The sequence below is a fragment of the Sander lucioperca genome, chromosome 2, assembly GCF_008315115.2.
Source record: "Sander lucioperca isolate FBNREF2018 chromosome 2, SLUC_FBN_1.2, whole genome shotgun sequence".
Lineage (NCBI taxonomy): Eukaryota > Metazoa > Chordata > Actinopteri > Perciformes > Percidae > Sander > Sander lucioperca.
Window position 1 is genome coordinate 32,643,812 of NC_050174.1, and position 20,000 is coordinate 32,663,811.

At 45.3% G+C, this 20,000-nt stretch overlaps 2 protein-coding genes across 2 annotated transcripts in view; one reads left to right on the plus strand and one right to left on the minus strand.

The window, feature by feature from the left end:
* hpdb (4-hydroxyphenylpyruvate dioxygenase b) overlaps nucleotides 1–245 on the plus strand; it is a 16,156-nt gene extending 15,911 nt beyond the window's left edge. The window contains exon 14 of the mRNA XM_035999015.1: nucleotides 1–245. This exon is cut by the window's left edge and continues 247 nt beyond it. The gene's annotated coding sequence lies outside the window, so the exon portion shown is untranslated.
* Nucleotides 246–1,093: 848 nt separating this feature from the next.
* LOC116062314 (histone-lysine N-methyltransferase SETD1B-like) overlaps nucleotides 1,094–20,000 on the minus strand; it is a 23,601-nt gene continuing 4,694 nt past the window's right edge. Inside the window, exons 4-19 of the mRNA XM_036008377.1 lie at nucleotides 19,871–20,000; nucleotides 19,012–19,124; nucleotides 16,008–16,835; nucleotides 14,507–15,334; nucleotides 14,244–14,351; nucleotides 13,469–13,547; nucleotides 12,548–12,753; nucleotides 11,774–11,885; nucleotides 10,218–10,811; nucleotides 6,504–6,984; nucleotides 5,430–5,827; nucleotides 4,480–4,631; nucleotides 3,505–3,612; nucleotides 2,747–2,866; nucleotides 1,982–2,119; nucleotides 1,094–1,502 (exon numbers count right to left, since the gene is read on the minus strand). The exon at nucleotides 19,871–20,000 is cut by the window's right edge and continues 141 nt beyond it. Of these exons, the coding sequence (XP_035864270.1) occupies nucleotides 1,329–1,502; nucleotides 1,982–2,119; nucleotides 2,747–2,866; nucleotides 3,505–3,612; nucleotides 4,480–4,631; nucleotides 5,430–5,827; nucleotides 6,504–6,984; nucleotides 10,218–10,811; nucleotides 11,774–11,885; nucleotides 12,548–12,753; nucleotides 13,469–13,547; nucleotides 14,244–14,351; nucleotides 14,507–15,334; nucleotides 16,008–16,835; nucleotides 19,012–19,124; nucleotides 19,871–20,000 (4,569 nt within the window). The 3' untranslated portion in view covers nucleotides 1,094–1,328. The remainder of the gene's footprint in view (nucleotides 1,503–1,981; nucleotides 2,120–2,746; nucleotides 2,867–3,504; nucleotides 3,613–4,479; nucleotides 4,632–5,429; nucleotides 5,828–6,503; nucleotides 6,985–10,217; nucleotides 10,812–11,773; nucleotides 11,886–12,547; nucleotides 12,754–13,468; nucleotides 13,548–14,243; nucleotides 14,352–14,506; nucleotides 15,335–16,007; nucleotides 16,836–19,011; nucleotides 19,125–19,870) is intronic.

The following is a 20,000-nucleotide window of genomic DNA, read 5'->3' on the forward strand; positions in this document are numbered from 1 at the left end:
TAGTACTTCATTATAATCTCCTCTGATGTTTCTGGAAGACTTTATCACAACTCTACAATGCTTTTCTTCTTTTTATAAAATGTTAACAAGAAAAAAGACAATATTATGGGACAAGCTTGACTCAAGCAGAACATCTTTTAAGCTTTCATGAATGAAAACATTTAACTGTACACTTCTGTTATCCTTGTAACAGAACATATCGGCATGAATGTGTGAAACTTCATAAACTCTGATGTGAAACCAAATCTAGCGTTTCGTCATGTTTTACCGCTAAATGTTTGCAGGTAACTCATCGTTATTTAACTCCAGTTCTCCCTGGAGAAAGTTCTCTGTCTCACGGTACATATCCACTGTCCCGTTCATCTCTAGGAAGGAAGCAGCCGTGCAATGCATTCTGGGAGCCTCGCAGGGACTCTGGAGGAGTAGAGCGTCGAGTCGCCCACTCCTCATTTGCATAAAGTTGAATCCAGCCAACTTTATGCAAATGAGGTTCGGCCGGCTCGGCTCGCCGCCTCTCAAAAGCTGCCATAAATCTGACCGTTGATCTGAAATAAATACAGAACACATGGAAAGACTACACTACCCACAATCCTTAGCATTAACAGCAGGGATGCACCGAATTCAGGATGGCTATTGGGCTTTTTGACGGGGTTGGGTTTCTGCCGAACCCTACGCTTGCACTCCGCGCGCTACGCTGGTCGCCGTAATGACGGCGCCGTTGATTACAGGAAGGTGTTTACGTATGTGGAGCGTTCAATGCAGTAGGCTGTGAGAAAGAGAAAATGGAACTGGTGAGCAGAAAAAGTGTAGTTTGGCAGTACTTTCAGTCAAAAGAAAGCCATTCAAGTCCAGCTACATGTTCAATCTGCAATGCTGATTAGTCTGGTGGTGGCGAGGACCCTAAACTATACACAACATCACCGCTGTTACAACATCTGGTATCAAACATCTGGAAGAATACGAGTTGTGATGAAGGAATCTACAGACAGCAGCCAGAATGCAGCAACTTCAGGTACAGCAAAGGAAGGACAGTCACTGTTTACTTCATTCATGTGTTTACTGTGTTAATGGACTGAGGATGGGACAAGGATTCAGCAGAATTTTAACCAGTGGATTTGGTATTCGGCCGAACCCCAAAAATCTGGATTCGGTGCATCCCTACTCCATGGTTACCACACATTAATCGCCTGGTGTTCACTGGCGGAGCGTTGTCCGCCTGTCTGTTTCACGTGAGGAGCACAGTAGAGTCTGCGGATCCACGCGACTACGCAGGCGGACGGTCGTTTCCTGTGTGAAGAGACCTTAATAATCAGACGCTCTGTCAGAGTTTAGTTGAGGGAGCCGCGGCAGCTCTCCGCTCCACACAAACAGGGAATCTTGATCTCCTCGATGGGGAACTTGTAGTCGTACGTGACCTCTTCGTTGATGCTGATCGGCTGCCGGGAGTAAATCACGATCTTCTTCTGAGACTCCACGCTGATGATCTTTGCATAACAGTTAGGCTGCAGAAGACACAAAATAAATAAAGACATTTAAAAGACTTGATGTAGCAGGGTTCAACAATAATGGCCCGGGGAAAGGAAGGGTTACTTTGGGAGGGTTAAGATCTCAAAATATCTAGCGAGGTCCCGGGACACTTCTGCATGTGTTGAAAAAACAATACAAATATTGAAAAAAATGTGGAAGAAATGTCAAAAAAATTGTCTAATTTATAATATATACAATATATATATATATATATATATATATATATATATATATATATATATATATATATATATATATATCCCGTCCGGGAAAACATAACCAGGTTGCATTGTGGTACACGGGAGTAAAATGTAGGGTACATATTATGTACGCTCAGATTAGCTGTGCATTGTGGGTATTTTAGAGTGGACTATATAGTGAAGGACATTGGTTTCCTGCAGCTTCTATCTCATTCAGAGTCCCTTTAATCCCAGCCGGAGCAGCTGTTACTCACGCTGCAGCTGTGGTTGATGAAGCGCGACAGGTTCCCCCATTTCGTAGCATCGATGATGGTTTCCTGGTCCACCCGGAACAGATAGCTGCTCCCGATGCCCTGCTCCTCGTACCGCTGCTCCCTCATGTCAGCCACCACCTGAACACAAACAAAACAGATGCCAGGTCTGGAAAGTACCACAACACCCAACAGGTCCCAACAGGTCCCAACAGGTCCCAACGGGTCCCAACAGGTCCCAACGGGTCCCAAACCTTCACGCTGCCTCCCCGGCTCAACCTTCTGCATTTTGGGTCCGAGCTATTGCACAAACCCTGACAATTATTGTGTTAAAAATGTGGATCAGTGTTTCCCAAAAAGCCCAAGATAAACGTCCTCAAATGTCTTGTTTTGTCACCAACTCAAAGATCTTCAGTTTCCTGTCCCAGAGGAGAGAAGAAACTAGAAAATATTCACATTTAACAAGCTGACATCACACAGGTTTAACTGTTTTATCATCAACTAAATGACTCAAACTGATTAATCAAGAGAGCCAGATATGCTGAAGGAAACACGGCTGAGGCGTTTACGGAAAACAAACAATACGTGTTTGTCAAATCTCCTGAAACTGTAAGCCACAAGTAAGTTGGTTTTCTCAGCCGTCTGTCAGCAGCAGTTAACTAAAATAAATCTGGCAGAAGTCTTTCTTCAGAAGCTTTAAATGTGTTTGAATACTTCCCCCTAAGCTTCCTGATATCGGGGACAGCCCTACGTTTGACTGTGTCTTACCTGTCTGATGATTTGTCCCACGTACTCGATCACCATCTCGTCTGCTGCGATCGGCTCCATGGCGAACAGGCCCCACTCGTGAATGTGACTCCGGCTGAAACGGATCCGCTTCTTCCGGAACTGAGAAACACCGAGACGTAAAGAAACACGTTGTGAACACAGACTGCAACAGCTGCACATACGGACATGATTTAATCACTTAATCATCATTTAAATCCAGACTGTTCCTCCTCTGAAAAACTCCCCCAGAAGTCATTTGTTCCAGCAGCCGTTATGTCCTATAGTTTTTCGATGTTTAATTCAACATTTAACGCTTTTTGTCGCTTTTTCCCGATGTTTTTGTTGCTTTTTTTCGACATTTTTGTCTCTTTCCTTGAAAGATACGTTAGATCTGATAACGAAAAATGACCTTGATGGAGGTCTTGGCTCTCCCAGTGCCCGTCTAGTTACTTATAAGTTCCTACGCTGTTCTCATGAAGCATTCGTACATATACAGTAGCTGTGAAGAAGTTAAGGAGAAAACACAAGACTTTCACCAGGAAACAGGTGTTCATGTCCTGAAGAAGTTAAGGAGAAAACACAAGACTTTCACCAGGAAACAGGTGTTCATGTCCTGAAGAAGTTAAGGAGAAAACACAAGACTTTCACCAGGAAACAGGTGTTCATGTCCTGGAGAAGTTAAGGAGAAAACACAAGACTTTCACCAGGAAACAGGTGATCATGTCCTGAAGAAGTTAAGGCGAAAACACAAAGCTCACCTTGAGCTGGTTGAACTTGAGCAGGTCGCTGTCGCAGCTGAAGGACGCCAGCAGGCGGCGCTGCTCCGAGCGGAAGTCCGATCCAGCACGCAGTGAACTGGTTCCCTGCTGAAACACAAGACGGCATTAACAAACATTCACGTTCATTCATTCAACCGTTATTTATCCTCCAGAGCGCCGAGAGATGGCAGAGGTGTGTGTGTGTGTGTGTGTGTGTCTGTGTATGTGTGTGTGTGTGTGTGTCTGTGTGTGTGTGTCTGCGTGTGTGTGTGTGTGTGTGTGTCTGACCTCGCAGCGTGAGCCTGGGCCGTGGAGTTCCCACGGCCAGGAGACGAGGATCCTGCACAGCGTCTGGACGGACGGCCTTTTTTTAACGGCCTTTTATTTTCAAGTTTTTTTGTGCGCGTGCGTGTGTGTGTGTGTGTGTGTGTGTGTGTGTGTGTGTGTGTGTGCGTGCGTGTGTCTGCGTCTGTGTGTGTGTGTGTCTGCGTGTCTGTGTGTGTGTGTGTATACGTACTAGTACGTGTGTGTGTGTGTGTGTGTCTGTGTGTGTCTGTGTGTGTGTGAGTGTGTGTGTGTGTGTGTGTGTGTCTGCGTCTGTGTGTGTGTGTGTGTGTGTGTGTGTGTGTGTGTCTGTGTGTGTGTGTGTGTGTAAGAGAGAGACGGCCCTCTTCTACAACGACATTGAGACAAATTACAAAGACTGAAACAAAACAAACAGAATAAATAAATTAGGATAATAAGGAAAAGAAACTATGATTCATAAATAATGTCAAAATGCTGAAAAAGCGAGAAAAAAAAAAACGTTGGGGAAAAAAATATTGAAAAAACAAAAACAAATATAAACTTTATAAAAGCGTCAAAAACAGCTGAAATCTTGTCTAAGGTACCGATGAACTGGTTCGGGCCGGCTCTGAGTACAAGTACCTCAACATGTGTACTTAAATGTACTTAGTTACATTCCTGGGTCGGTACCTGAGAGCTGGTGGAGGGAAGCTCAGCCGCTGGCGTCGTGTCATTGAGATATTTCATCTTCTCTCTCCGGCTGATTCTGTAGAAGCCTTCGCTGCGAGCCGAGCCGGTCCGGTGATCGTGTTCTGAACTCTTCTCCGCCACGACTTTAGTCAGTGAGACGCAGCTCAGGATCATCGTGATTCACAGACAATAAGGTTACTGTTTCATCACATTTCACAGACAAAAACAAGACAGAAACAGACAAAAACCTCGAAAAAAGTTACAAAAATGACATTTGTTTACTTTTTTTCCGACATTTTCAAAGCTTTTTTTAACAGCCTTTTATTTTGAGTTTTTGCACTTTTTTCAACGTTTTTTGACGCCTTTTTAGAATTTTTTTTCTGAAGTTCTTGATGATTATTTCAATATTTTTTAAAGCTTTTTTTTTGAAGTTTTTGTTGCTTTTCAACGCTTTTTTGGAAGTGTTTTTCAATCGACATTTTTGAGGATTATTTCAACATTTTTTATCTTTTTTTTCCCAACATTTTCAAAGCGTTTTTTGACGCTTTTAAGAAGAAGAAAAAATTCAGACATTTTTGATGATTTTTAACATTTCTGACACTTTTTTTAATGACTTTTAATTTTGAAGTTTTGGTCACTTTTTCAATAAATCTTTGCGTTTTTTTCAACGTTTTTTGACGCCTTTTTAGAACGTATTTTTCCTGAATTTTTTAATGATTATTTCAATATTTTTTATCCTTTTTTCCGACCTTTTCAAAGCTTTTTTTAACGGCCTTTTATTTTCAAGTTTTTTCGCTTTTTCAACAAATCTTTTTTCGAAACGTTTTTGATGATTATTTCAACATTTCTGACACTTTTTTTAATAATAATATAGAAACTTTATCATTGCGCAAATACACCCAAACTCAAACCAACTTCGGTTGATGTGGTTTAATGTTGTTAAAGGATATGAGGGTGAGGAACCCAACGCGTGTCACTGATCCAGCCGAGGCCGCTATCGTGCGCCTGCAGCCGTTCGTACGTGCACCGCAGCAGCCGCGCGTCTTCTTCGTCCAGGCCGTCCGTCCAGACGCTGTGCAGGATCCTCGTCTCCTGGCCGCGGGAACGCCACGGCCCAGGCTCACGCTGCGAGGACAGGGAGCCGGCGATCCTCCTCCGATGACGGATCCTCCTCCTCCACCTCCTCCACCTCCTCCACCTCCTCCAGTGTTTTCTCCTCCGTAAGGATTTCTCCGTCTCGCCCAGACGCCCCGGCATGTTCTCCAGCCCCCGCAGCGGCTTCGTTCTCATGCCGGAACTCATCCAGGCAGCGTTCCCGTCGGAGGAGTCGGAGGAAGACTGCGAGAGGCTGCACGGAGAAAACACGGAGAAAAGTTAGTTGAGATGATTTGTTTTTTATGTTTTATATATTTCAAACAATCAACTGTAAAATACGAACAGGAAAAAAAACAGATGAAAACACAAAAAAACACGGAGATTCAGTGTTTGTGGGTCTGTCTGTCTCTGTGTGTGTGTGTGTGTGTGTGTGTGTGTGTGTGTGTGTGTGTGTGTGTGTGTGTGTGCGTGTGTGTGTGTGTGTGTGCGTCTCTGTGCGTGCGTGAGTGTGTGTCTGCGTGTCGGTCTGTGTCTCTCTCTCTGTGTGTGTGTGTGTGTGTGTGTATCTGTGTGTTTGTGTGTGTGTGTGTGTGTGTATTTGTGTGTCTCTGTGTGTATCTGTGTGTGCGTCTGTGTCTCTGTGTGTGTGTGTGTGTGTGTGTGTGTGTGTGTGTCTGTGTGTGTGTGTGTCTGTGCGTGTGTGTCGTGCGTGCATGCGTGTGTGTGTACGTGCGTGCGTGTGTGTGTGTGTGTGCGTGTGTGTGTGCGTGCGTGTGTGTGCGTGTGTGTGTGTGTGTGTGTGTGTGTGTGTGTGTGTGTGTGTGTGCGTGTGTGTGTGTGTGCGTGCGTGCGTGCGTGCGTGCGTGCGTGCGTGTGTGTGTGTGTGTGTGTGCGTGTGTGTGTGTGTGTGTGTGTGTGCGTGTGTGCACCTTTGTGTTTTCCTGGTGTGGAATAAGGATCTTCTGGGTATGATGATGTCTCTCCCGGGAGTCTTCGGGGCCGTGACGTACAGGTTTACCAGCGGTGGGCTGCTTTCTGGCGTTGCCGCCTCTCTGCCAGAGCTGCACCGAGTCCATCCGAGTCTCTCCTCTCTGCCGGGAGTTTGGGGGATTTCCTGGTATGAAGGGAACGAGTCCGGGGGGTCGGAGGAAGCGAGAACGAGCTCGCTGTCTGCAGAAGACAGAGAGACGACTTCATCATCAGCAGAGTCTTCGCTCTCCGGTCCGACTACGATGCCTTTCCCTGGCGTCGGCGGCCGCTCCACCTCCTCTGCTGCCGCCGGAGACGAGCTTCTGATCCGGAGGTCTGGGTCGCTGTCCGGCAGGGAGCCAGTCGGAGTCACCGGCCTGCAGGGAGACTCCTCCAGCCAATCAGGGCTCTCCATCTCCACGTCCAGGTGTGGCTCGGCCACTGCGCAGAGAAACAACAACAGGATTCAACAACTACATTGAATTTGCAAACTCCAATCTCATCTGAAGTGCTCACATGAACAGGCTCATCAGGCTCTCTGTGACACGGTGCACGTCTAAAAAGACTGAAGCCAGCTATGTGGGAAAGAACGGGTTGATCATTTCCTTGTTTCTGACATGAAGACGAGAGGTGTGTGACTCGAACATCTCACATTTACCAACAAAACGTACAGCAAAAGACTGTGCAAAACATTTCAGACCTTACTGTATACATTTTTACATCAATGTACGCTGTAACGTTTTTTTCAAGTCGCTGAAGCTGCTGCCGTTTCAATCCTGTCGGCTCGCTGCTCCGTTCCCCCTTCACGACTGACACCGGCGCACACACACAAACACACACACACACACACACAAACACACACGGTGGATGCAAGAAAAACCAGAGATGAGACGACACGATTACCTAAATTGAGGACAGCTACGCTAGTTATAGTAAGCGCAATACTAAGTTAAAGTCCAATAAGTACTTTATTAAACCATATGAATGTGTGTCCCAGGCCAGGATATACCAACATTTGCAGCATCCTGAGCCTTTTTGGTTACTAGGAAAACTCAGCCCACAGTAGTTTTACTCTCCCTGAAACAAGTTACCTTTTTATTTTTAAAGAACTATACAAAAAAAAAAGAAATCACAACTTTTTTTGCAACTTTCACTGTCTCTCGCCACTTCATTGCAACAAACAAACTTTTATCGCAATTTTTTACAAAAGCTTCCGCAAAATCAGGCATTTTGGGCCGCAACAATCTCAAAAACAATTCCGCGAAATCCTGGAGGTCGTCAGCTATTTTCCTTCCTAACGTAACTTTACTAAGCAGACTAAGTTAGTACTTCAAAAATAAACTGAGCTGGTGTCACGTCTATTGTTCAGTCTTCCACCATTGTGTACATCTGGTTCTGCGACTCTGTGTAGTACTGAGAGAGCACATGGATGTGTGTGCACAAAGACATTATTACAATACTGCAAAACTGTGAAACCGTAGTATTTTTGCTGAAGGTTATCATATCGTCAGAATCTCATACTGGTCCATGTCTAGTGCAGGTCTAGTAATAACCGGTCCATGTCTAGTGCAGGTCTAGTAATAACCGGTCCATGTCCAGTACAGGTCTAGTAATAACTGGTCCATGTCTAGTGCAGGTCTAGTAATAACTGGTCCATGTCTAGTGCAGGTCTAGTAATAACCGGTCCATGTCAAGTACAGGTCTAGTAATAACTGGTCCATGTCTAGTGCAGGTCTAGTAATAACTGGTCCATGTCTGGTACAGGTCTAGTAATAACTGGTCCATGTCTAGTACAGGTCTAGTAATAACTGGTCCATGTCTGGTACAGGTCTAGTAATAACCGGTCCATGTCCAGTACAGGTCTAGTAATAACTGGTCCATGTCTAGTGCAGGTCTAGTAATAACTGGTCCATGTCTGGTACAGGTCTAGTAATAACTGGTCCATGTCTAGTACAGGTCTAGTAATAACTGGTCCATGTCTAGTGCAGGTCTAGTAATAACTGGTCCATGTCTAGTGCAGGTCTAGTAATAACTGGTCCATGTCTAGTACAGGTCTAGTAATAACTGGTCCATGTCTAGTACAGGTCTAGTAATAACTGGTCCATGTCTAGTGCAGGTCTAGTAATAACTGGTCCATGTGTAGTGCAGGTCTAGTAATAACTGGTCCATGTCTAGTGCAGGTCTAGTAATAACTGGTCCATGTCTAGTACAGGTCTAGTAATAACTGGTCCATGTCTAGTACAGGTCTAGTAATAACCGGTCCATGTCCAGTACAGGTCTAGTAATAACTGGTCCATGTCTAGTGCAGGTCTAGTAATAACTGGTCCATGTCTAGTACAGGTCTAGTAATAACTGGTCCATGTCTAGTACAGGTCTAGTAATAACTGGTCCATGTCTAGTACAGGTCTAGTAATAACTGGTCCATGTCTAGTGCAGGTCTAGTAATAACTGGTCCATGTCTAGTACAGGTCTAGTAATAACTGGTCCATGTCCAGTACAGGTCTAGTAATAACTGGTCCATGTCCAGTACAGGTCTAGTAATAACTGGTCCATGTCTAGTACAGGTCTAGTAATAACTGGCCCATGTCTAGTGCAGGTCTAGTAATAACTGGTCCATGTCTAGTGCAGGTCTAGTAATAACTGGTCCATGTCTAGTGCAGGTCTAGTAATAACTGGTCCATGTCTAGTGCAGGTCTAGTAATAACCGGTCCATGTAGTGCAGGTCTAGTAATAACGGTCCCATGTCTAGTGCAGGTCTAGTAATAACTGGTCCATGTCTAGTGCAGGTCTAGTAATAACTGGTCCATGTCTAGTGCAGGTCTAGTAATAACTGGTCCATGTCTAGTGCAGGTCTAGTAATAACCGGTCCATGTAGTGCAGGTCTAGTAATAACCGGTCCATGTGTAGTGCAGGTCTAGTAATAACTGGTCCATGTCTAGTACAGGTCTAGTAATAACCGGTCCATGTCTAGTACAGGTCTAGTAATAACCGGTCCATGTCTAGTACAGGTCTAGTAATAACTGGTCCATGTCTAGTGCAGGTCTAGTAATAACTGGTCCATGTCTAGTACAGGTCTAGTAATAACTGGTCCATGTCTAGTACAGGTCTAGTAATAACCGGTCCATGTCTAGTGCAGGTCTAGTAATAACTGGTCCATGTCTAGTGCAGGTCTAGTAATAACCGGTCCATGTAGTGCAGGTCTAGTAATAACTGGTCCATGTAGTGCAGGTCTAGTAATAACTGGTCCATGTCTAGTGCAGGTCTAGTAATAACTGGTCCATGACTAGTGCAGGTCTAGTAATAACTCTGGTCCATGTCTAGTGCAGGTCTAGTAATAACTGGTCCATGTCTAGTACAGGTCTAGTAATAACCGGTCCATGTCTAGTGCAGGTCTAATAATAACCGGTCCATGTAGTGCAGGTCTAATAATAACTGGTCCATGTCTAGTGCAGGTCTAGTAATAACTGGTCCATGTCTAGTGCAGGTCTAGTAGTAACCGGTCCATGTCTAGTACAGGTCTAGTAATAACTGGTCCATGTCCAGTGCAGGTCTAGTAATAACTCTGGTCCATGTCTAGTGCAGGTCTAGTAGTAACTGGTCCATGTCTAGTACAGGTCTAGTAATAACTGGTCCATGTCTAGTGCAGGTCTTGTAATAACTCTGGTCCCTCTAACCTGGGAGTCCTGCGGGCGACGGCGGTGGGCTGCGGTCCTGGTCCTCGCTGGTTTGCAGCTCCATCATGACGTCCAGGAAACAGGAAGAGTTCCGATTGTCCTCCAGAAAACAGGAAGTGTTCTGGTTATCCTCCAGGAAACAGGAAGTGTTCCTATTGTCCTCCAGGAAACAGGAAGTGCTACTATTATCCTCCAGGAAACAGGAAGTTTTGTGGGTCTCCTCTGGTTCCAGCAGAGCGCCGGGGGTCAGCGGGGCCGACATCTCCGTCTCCATCGGCTCTTCGTCTGACGAGATGACGATACACTCTAGAACAGCTTCACGGTCCTCGCCGCCGTCCTCCTCCTCGCCGCCGTCCTCCTCCACGTCCTCCTCCACGTCTCCATCCTCCTCCACGTCCTCCTCCACGTCTCCGTCCTCCTCCACGTCTTCCTCCTCCACGTCTCCGTCCTCCTCCACGTCTTCCTCCTCCACGTCTCCGTCCTCCTCCACGTCTTCGGGACTGATGTCGCAGCACAACGAGTCCTCGAAACTGTCCAACGAGTCTGATGAGAACTCGCTCTCCTCCGAGCAGCTGCTCTCTGGAAAACTCTCTGTTGTTGACAAAAGAAGCAGACGTACACTGACTCATAGTTTAGTGGCTCTGTGTGTGTGTGTGTGTGTGTGTGTGTGTGTGTGTGTGTGTGTGTGTGTGTGTGTGGTAGTATACACTGTTAAACTTCTTACACAGGCAGCAGCTTCGCCACTAAACTGTTTATTTACAGTAAGCAAACTGGTTTTACATTTAAGGTATTTTACTGTAAACAGTTTCTTACTGTAGTATTTGAATTTACAGCATTTCTATTAACAATATAGGTCTGGACATGTGAGACTACGGGCTCCTGCACACTGCCTGCGTGGCGTGTCCGTTTTTATTTCGGCTCCCATGTTAACAGGTTAGAGCGTGCACACTGCCTGCCGAAAACGCATGCGTGCTAGAAATAGGACCGACGCCTATTTTTCACACCACACGCAAGCGTGTTTGAAGTGTTTCCAGGCAACATAGAATAGGAAAAGATGTTTATATGTCATTTTAACACAAATACATTTAATACATTACATGTTGATGTTTGAAAGTCTCGAGGTTTTGACATAAACGCAGATATAAATGTCATTTAAAAAAATAATAAATAATTATAGATTTTTTGAATATTGCACCTGTCAATACAGAACCAAATATTCTGGAGCCTATTTTGCCGTCAATCCTGCCGACGTTGTCTTTGCTGTAATCAGATCAGTATATATTTATGTTTATGTTTATGAGAAACATGCATGTGTCCAGACAAGGCTAGCAGCAGCAGCGCCGCCTCAGACACCTTTCTGGTGTGTAAAGACATAGAAAACGCCACGCAACAGAAACGCCACGCTCACGCCACGCTCACGCCACGCAGCCAGTGTGCAGGAGCCCTTAGCCCTGTATAACATTGAAACAGTAAGATACTGTGAGATTTTAGCTGTACATTTTACACCAAAGGTTTACAGTGTGGGCGTATGTGATTGTTCATGACGTTTAACGTACCGAGATCTGAGCCCCGCTCTCCGTCGCTGCTTCGGACAGCATCTTCGTCCTCAGCGGGTTGTTCTTCCTCCAGCTGATCGGCGCCATCACCTTCATCACCGTCTCTGTCACACTAATCACAGCACGAGTTATAGAGATAAATATACTGCAAGGGCCTAACTTCGGGTTCAACATTCTCCAGAGATCTCCAACTAGCTTGGGACGTCCCGGGACGTGTCTGCATGTGTTGAGAAAAGAGACAAAAACCTCGGAAAAAGCAACAAAAACGTTAAAAAAAAAACTCAAAAAGGCGACAATAACCAAAAAACGTTGAAATAAGGCGATAAAAACGTGGGAAAAAGATACAAAAAAGTCGGAAAAAAATGTTGAAAAAGCAACAATAGCATAAAAAAAAATGGCACCGTTGGTTAACGTCACCGAGTTCTATGTACCACACACACACACACACACACACACACACACACAGACAGACACGCACGCACGCACGCACGCACGCACGCACGCACACACACACACACACACACACAGACAGACACGCACGCACGCACACACACACACACATACACACACACACACACACACAGTACCTAAATCAGTCCGAAAGATGAGCAGGAGAACAGAGAACTTAACCCCAATAAATGTAAAACGTAAAAGTTGAAAGTGAGTTTAATAAATGTTGTTTAGCTATTCCCAATTGTTCCAGATTTCGGACTTTCAACGTTTGCTGCTTTAGGAACTCCGTAGTGTTTTCTAACTTTCTAACTCATTATTTACCAGACTTTGAGGATCAGCAGCAGCCGGTCCCATCGCCTCCACTTCTTCTGATGTTTCTTCATCCTGAAGCGTGTTCTCTTCTTCTTCTTCTTCCTCCTCTCCGTCATCATCGTCATCGCTGTCGCTGTCGAGTGCGTGCGGGCGTGCGTGTCTGCGTTTGGTTCTCTCAGAACAAAGTTTGGCTTCGTCCTCGCCCTGTTTCACATCTACGCTCAGAGAGACACACAGACGATCACAGTCTGGATCAGATACATGAGTTAAAGGAGACCTATTATAAACCGTGTTAACGTTCACACTTGTATTTAGTTTGGAGTATATCAGACAGAGTGTAAAGTGAGACTTTATACAGTCAAAAATCTAAACCAAATATTACACAACCGGACATGTTCAGGCAGGATTTTGACCCAAAATTTGGGAGAAATTAACAATCTAAAGTTAGATCTTTCCCTGGCGTTAGCATGTTTCTACATGTAGGATTGCTTCTATCCTGCGTGGAGAAGAACACCAGCTCTATGAAGTGTCTCTGAGTGTCATATGAATAAAATGCATAATTGTTATTGTTATATAGATCCAAATTGGGGGGGTTGAGATCTATCTAAGGAGGTCCTGGGACATGTCTTTGAAAAAAGACCACAAAAACATCGAAAAAAAAGTGACAAAAACATCAAAAGACGACAAATGTATGAAGAAATGTCCCAAAAAACCTTGAAAAAGGAGACAAAAATGCCAAAACAAATTCGAAAGAAAGATGACAAAAACTCAGAAAAAGCAAGAAAAACATTGAAAAGGAACAACTTTGAAAAAAGCCCTTTTTTGATTAATTGGGAGGGTTGTAACCCGTGTGGGGTTGATTATAGATATGACAGAAAATACATGAAAGCATAACAGGCGTCCTTTAATATTTGTGGAAGAGTTGGTTACCAGAGTTCTGGTGAGTAGAACACGTCACAGTTTCTGTCTCTTCTGACGTAACGACGTCATCGTCTCTCGTCCTCTTTACCTGAACGACAACAAGTCCTTTACTTTCATAATCATCACTCAGAGGGTGTGTGTGTGTGTGTGTGTGTGTGTGTGTGTGTGTGTGTGTGTGTGTGTGTGTGTGTGTGTGTGTGTGTGTGTGTGTGTGTGTGTGTGTGTGTGTGTGTGTGTGTGTGTGTGTCTGTGTGTGTGTGTGTGTGTGTCTGTGTGTGTGTGTGCTGTGTGTGTGTGTGTGTGTGTGTGTGTGTGTGTGTGTGTGTGTGTGTGTGTGTGTGTGTGTGTGTGTGTGTGTGTGTGTGTGTGTGTGTGTGTGTGTGTGTGTGTGTGTGTGTGTGTGTGTGTGTGTGTGTGTGTGTGTGTGTGTGTGTGTGTGTGTGTGTGTGTGTGTGTGTGTGTGTGTCTGCATGTGTGTGTGTGTGTGTGTGTGTGTGTGTGTGTGTGTGTGTGTGTGTGTGTGTGTGTGTGTGTGTGTGTGTGTGTGTGTGTGTCTATCTGTGTGTGTGTGTGTGTGTCTCTATTTGTGTGTGTGTGTGTGTGTGTGTGTGTGTGTGTGTGTGTGTGTGTGTGTGTGTGTGTGTGTGTGTGTGTGTGTGTGTGTGTGTGTGTGTGTGTGTCTGTGTGTGTGTGTGTGTGTGTGTGTGTGTGTGTGTGTGTGTGTGTGTGTGTGTGTGTGTGTGTGTGTGAGGGTAAATAAAAGCCGTTGTGCTTCACAGTTTACCCTGAAGGACGGCAGTGGAGGTTTTTGGCTCTTTTGGCCGCCGATGTGACCGAGTGGATTCAGAAGTTTGTTCCTCGCTGCTCCGCTCTTCACCGGAGAAACTTGGATCTTATGAAGAAAAACAACAACAACAACACATTATTCTTCATCTGTGTGTTTACATCTACTCTAATAATCAGAATAAAAAACGCGAGTGAGTGTGTGTGTACGTTTGCGTGCATGTGTGTGTGTGTGTGTGTGTGTGTGTGAGGTAGATAACTAACCTTAGTTGTCTTCTCTTGACGGTCCCACCAGTCCTCAAACGCCTTGAACGCGCCGCCTTCAATCACTCTGCGTGTAATGTCCTTCTTAATGATCGACCTCAGTTCATCCACTATAACTTCTAAAACCTTTTCCACCGTGACTTCGTGAGGGTTCTTTATCGGCGCAGCGGGATAGCCCGGCGGAGGGACGAAGGGGTTAAACCTGGGGAACGGGGGAGCGAGAAAGGGCGGTCGAGGGAACGGGGGAGGTTTAACCAACGGGCCTGCAGGCCGCGGGGGTAACGGGTACGCAGCGTGCACGGGGAAAGATGGAGGAGGTCCGAGGAAAGCTGGAGGGGGAGGAATGAAGGGAGGAGGAATGGGACGGCCTAGAAGACGAATATGACGGCCCGGAGGAGGAATGGGACGGCCTGGAAGACGAATATGACGGCCTGGAGGAGGAATGGGACGGCCTGGTGGAGGAATGGGACGGCCTGGAGGAGGAATGGGACGACCTGGAGGAGGAATGGGATGGCCTGGAGGAGGAATGGGACGGCCCGGTGGAGGAATGGGACGGCCCGGAGGAGGAATGGGACAGCCCGGAGGAGGAATGGGACGGCCTGGAGGAGGGATCCAGCCTGGTGGTGGGATGGGGATGGTGCCGTTCGGCAAGCGAGGTGGAACCAGTGGAACAGACGGGGAAAAGGGAGGGACGGGGAAAGGGTAAGGGGGGACGGGTGGATGGGAGAGGACAGATTTAAAGTTTGGAGGAGCGATGGCGGGGGGGAAGTGAGTGGACGGAGCCTGGCACCGTCTGTGCTCCTCGTCTTCATTCGCTGCACGATGCTCCTGAACAAAAACATGTTCAAATCTGAATTAATAGTTGGTAGATCTACATAAAAACCAGAATCTGTGGAATACGTTTTTTTTTTTACAGTTTTCAGCTGTGAGTTTCTGCTATTGTGTCCAATCTTAATTCTTAGATAATTCCTAAATTCTTCAGAATTCTGGGTCTGTGAAAAAAGGGGACAAATACTTTGAAAAACTACGGAGCCCCCCTGGGGTCAGATGAGGAAAAAAACTAAACCATCTAAACCGCACAGAATAAAAATCTGTTCCCTCGGTTTTATAAACTGTACGCACGGATTACGAATCGTTTTTTTTGGTTCAGTTTTGTAAACGTGGTCCGGGATCAATTACTCTAGTCCTGTAACTACTCTGGTTTGTAGACGGTCCCTAAGCACTGGTCTTACTCGTAGAGACCAGTGCTATTTCTCCAGGTTGGAGGACGGCTCGTTTTGATGAAAATGAGTTTGTAGCTCGTTGTTAACCTCACTACGGTAGGAAAGATGCGTCGTTTGTGATGTAATAACATAATAACATTTCGCTATAGAGTAACTGATACCGGAAGTTCAAATCTGTGAATATCTTTCTAACTTTGCGCACGTTTATAAAACCGAGGGAACTGATTTTCAAAAAAGATCAAAAATATCAACTAAGCCCTGCCCATTGGAGGACTTACCGTGTTTCCGTGAACCTTCTGTGTGAAATCAGACGGAGACTGGGGGGAGCTTCTCGTTAGAAACAAAACAGCTTGAGTAGTTTCATCCTCCAGCGACAACGCACCGACGTCCTCCACATCGTCGTGGCAATGGCAGCCGGTTGTGATGTCACAGGAAGTGCAAACAAGCGATTCGTCTGAGAGCGGCGAGGTCGGACTGTCCTGATCCTGATCCAGATACTTTAAAGTCTTCCTGTCCAAGTGGGACGGTTCAATCTGGCCGTTTGTCAGCAAACTCTCAATTCGGGAGTCCAAACTCTCGGAGGAACCGTCTGTGATGCGTTGGTGTTGCCGCGGCGGCGAGGAAGCGGCCATCTGCTGGGCGGCTGTGAAGTTAAATCTCAGGATGCTGAAAGAGTCTGGGGACGTACCGGTGACCCCGAACCCGTCTGTGGACTCCTGAGCGAGGGAGGCGAGGTCTGTGTTGTTGTGAGTGGAGGATTGTGCGTTGTGATTGCACAGAGCGAGCTGCTGTCTGCTGCTTGCGTTGTTGTAATGCTTTAAAAAGACGTCAGGGTCTTCGGCGGATCGTCTGCTGTGAAACCTCGCCGCGAGTTTACGTCTCAAGGGGTTGTGAACACTGAGGACAGAGACGGAGGGCTCCCCCTGCAGGACGGGAGTCGCCTGCAGACTGGAGTAACACGAGTCCTGGGAGAAGCAGGGAGTTCCCTGAGAGCGAGGGGTGAAGCCGAAGCTGCCCGGCGTGTCCTGCCAAATACTGGAGTAGGCTGTGTCCAGAGACAGGGCGGGGCTTAAGCTGCTCGCCTGCCGCTGATTGGCTGCGCTGCCCTGGTAGAGAAAACAACATGAGAATCATTATTAAAGCAGACTGTTGTATCTATAATGTTAAAATGTTGGCTGTGCATTTTTTACGTTTTAATAAATAGATAGCACAAAGCCCGACGCAAGTGTCTTTGCTAGTTTAAGACCGACGCAGTTGTCAGTTTCCCACCCAGCGCCCGCGCTGTTTAAATAATGCACCTGTGCCTATCTGTGGCCCATGGGCGTGCTGGTCTTACAGGGAGGTGTGTTCCCTTTTTTTTTTCAATTGAAAATTGAATTGAATTGTTCAGGTGCATTCTGGGAGTATTGCTATCTTGAGGCAGTGGGAAGTGATGGCACCATTGACCAACAAAAACCTGGTCTAAAGTCAATAACGCAGCATTTCATTGTTATTTTAACAGAGCATTAGTAAAATGCTCCTAGGCTCGTGCACAGCACGTGCACACTATGCTTGTTACACACACAGGGACACACAGCAGCACACACACACACACACACACATGCAGAAGATTACAAATAATAATATATCCTCCATCATAACAGCAATGCTCCAAGGTCCAAACGCGCCTGACTTTTAAAGGGAATGGGAGATGATCTCTGATTGGTTGATTGCATGTTACCCCAAAACACACCTCTGATTTTCTCAATTATTTACACACAAATACTGGTACTTGAGACACAATGACCACAACATGTAACTCATGCACCAACCCCCTTAACCAATTCTGCTAAACTACAAGCACAATTCCTGCTTTACACTCAAATTGCAGTTCTAAAACACACTTTTTTCAAAACACTACACACAATTCTCTGCATTTGGCACAATTTTCATGAAGAAAAGCTCTTCTTTTCACAAGGAACACACTGACATTAAAATATGAACACTGACTCATCACATGGGCAAACATCCATCACACAGTTTTACAATCAGCAATCAGAGCTTTAGCATAAAAGGGCAACAGGTGAGCTCTTCTGTTTTGGAGATTTTTTTTCTGCCTGGAGATGGAAAGTGTATGACCGAAATCCACAAACGCGTGTACCTCTTCTCCAAGCTATGGAGGACGCAGGTGGAGATATTTCAGCTGATGCTTTTCATGGCTGGAATCGCCATGCTAGGCCATATTTCCCCTGCTGCTTGGCCAGGGGAAACATTGCTTGTGATGTGGATGAGGTGCTGTGGCCAGACCCAAACACAAGAGAGGATGAAGCATAGCTTTTTATTATTACGGTATTATTTTATGTAACTGTATACAGTAAATTCTTCTGTTGTTTTGTATGTAGACCACTGTATGTGCAACTTTGTGTTGGTTTGTAATGGGATGAAAAATAAAATATATTTGTTACCGTGTATTTGTGTTTGAGTATAAGAACAATATTCTCAAATATTTTACAACACACTTATGTACTGTCTGTAGTAAGTGTAACACTGAACCAAAAAAAGGCCTAAGTCATTGTGATGAATGGAGAAGTGTTTTCAGTGTTTTCCATTGAGCACGTCAGTGTTCAGCTGGTTCTTCTAAATGTCTGTTCATAGGATGGTTTGTGTGGTCATTTGAAAACAAAATACCATTTTGAGAAGAAATAACATTGTTTAGAATGTAAAGTTTCATTGTGCAGGAGAATTGAGGGGTTTTGCCCATTGTGTGTGTGTGTGTGTGTGTGTGTGTTTTGATTTGTGTGTAGAGTTCTGAGAATATGAGGCATGCTTTCAGAAAATGTGTGTAAAGAATCGAGAAAAACTGTAATGAAGACATTAAGTACAACCCTTTTGAACCATGCGCCCGGCGCACGGACCCTTTTTTCCACCGTTAATCTAGCAAAAGTGGATTCGTACACGCCCTAAACACACCTGCGCCAGGCGCTTCACACCGTGCGCTTAGATCGTGTTGTACAGCGGTCGTGCGGAGGCCCAGTACTCCAGCCACCATTGTTAGAATATAAAGGCATGCCACCCGCCAAAGTGGCTAGTGAGAGTGACTGTGTTATACGCCACTGCCGAAATCTACAGCGGGGTGCTAATGTCAAGCCCTGAATACATCAGGTATATTCAGACATACGGTATGAGAAAAATAAAGTGTTTTTCGAACATTAAAGCATGTAAACATGTTGTAGTAGAAACACAGAATACAAGAATGAACCTGGCAATGGTATATAATAATAGATGTGATTTTAAAATGTTTACCAGCAGACTGTCGATTAAGCTCTGAAGCGTAGGCTCACTGCTGCCCACCGGCAGCGTCCACGGAGTGGAAAAGCCTCGGCAGAGCAGCTGCAGATGCCGCGCTCTGTTTTCACCTGAGGAAGGTAACATTCAACAACACCAACAACAACAAGATTAAAGGGTAACTTTGGTACTTTCCAACATGGACTCTTTTTTCCCATGTTTGTGTGTCTGAGAGTCTGATGGAACAACAATCTGTGAAACTGGTCCAGTATTAAACTAGAACCAAGCTGTAATGTAACCCTACATGACTAATGTTCAGCAGCAGTTAGAGTCACTAAAAGTTCTGTTGTTGCTGCTGACAGACTCAGATTATTATTCTAAGTGTGTGACAACATTATGGGATGGATCCCTACAGAGATAGACCTTTTAGTTAAAGAGGAAGATCCTTTTAGTTTAACATCAAACAGCCCCGAAATCACCATCACCAAACTCCACCAGACTCCATGTAAATAATCACGACTTTTTTAAAAAAAATTATTTTTAGGCCTTTATTTTGACAGGACAGCTGAAGAAATGAACGGGGAGAGAGAGGGGGGAATGACCTGCAGCAAAGGGCCGCAGGTCGGAGTCGAATCCGGGATAAAAGGATCTTACTCTTTAACTAAAAGGTCTATCTCTGTAGGGATCCTTTCATAATGTTGTCAGACACTTAGTTACAGCATTCTAGCTTATTACTCGACCATTTTCAAAGATTGTTGTTCCCGTCAGTCACTTAGACACAAAAACATAGAAAAAAAGCATTCAGGTTGAAAAAAACCCAGAAGATTCATACATTAAATGCATGAGAAGTATAAGGTATTCCCCGAATCCGTGTTACCTTTAGGATCTATTTCCACGTGGATAACGTTTCCCATCACTGAGGTCTGATGGAGGTGCTGCACGGCGTCTCTCGCCGCTTTCACCGTGTCGAAGACCACCTTTGCGATCCCTAAATGCTTCTTGTTCTT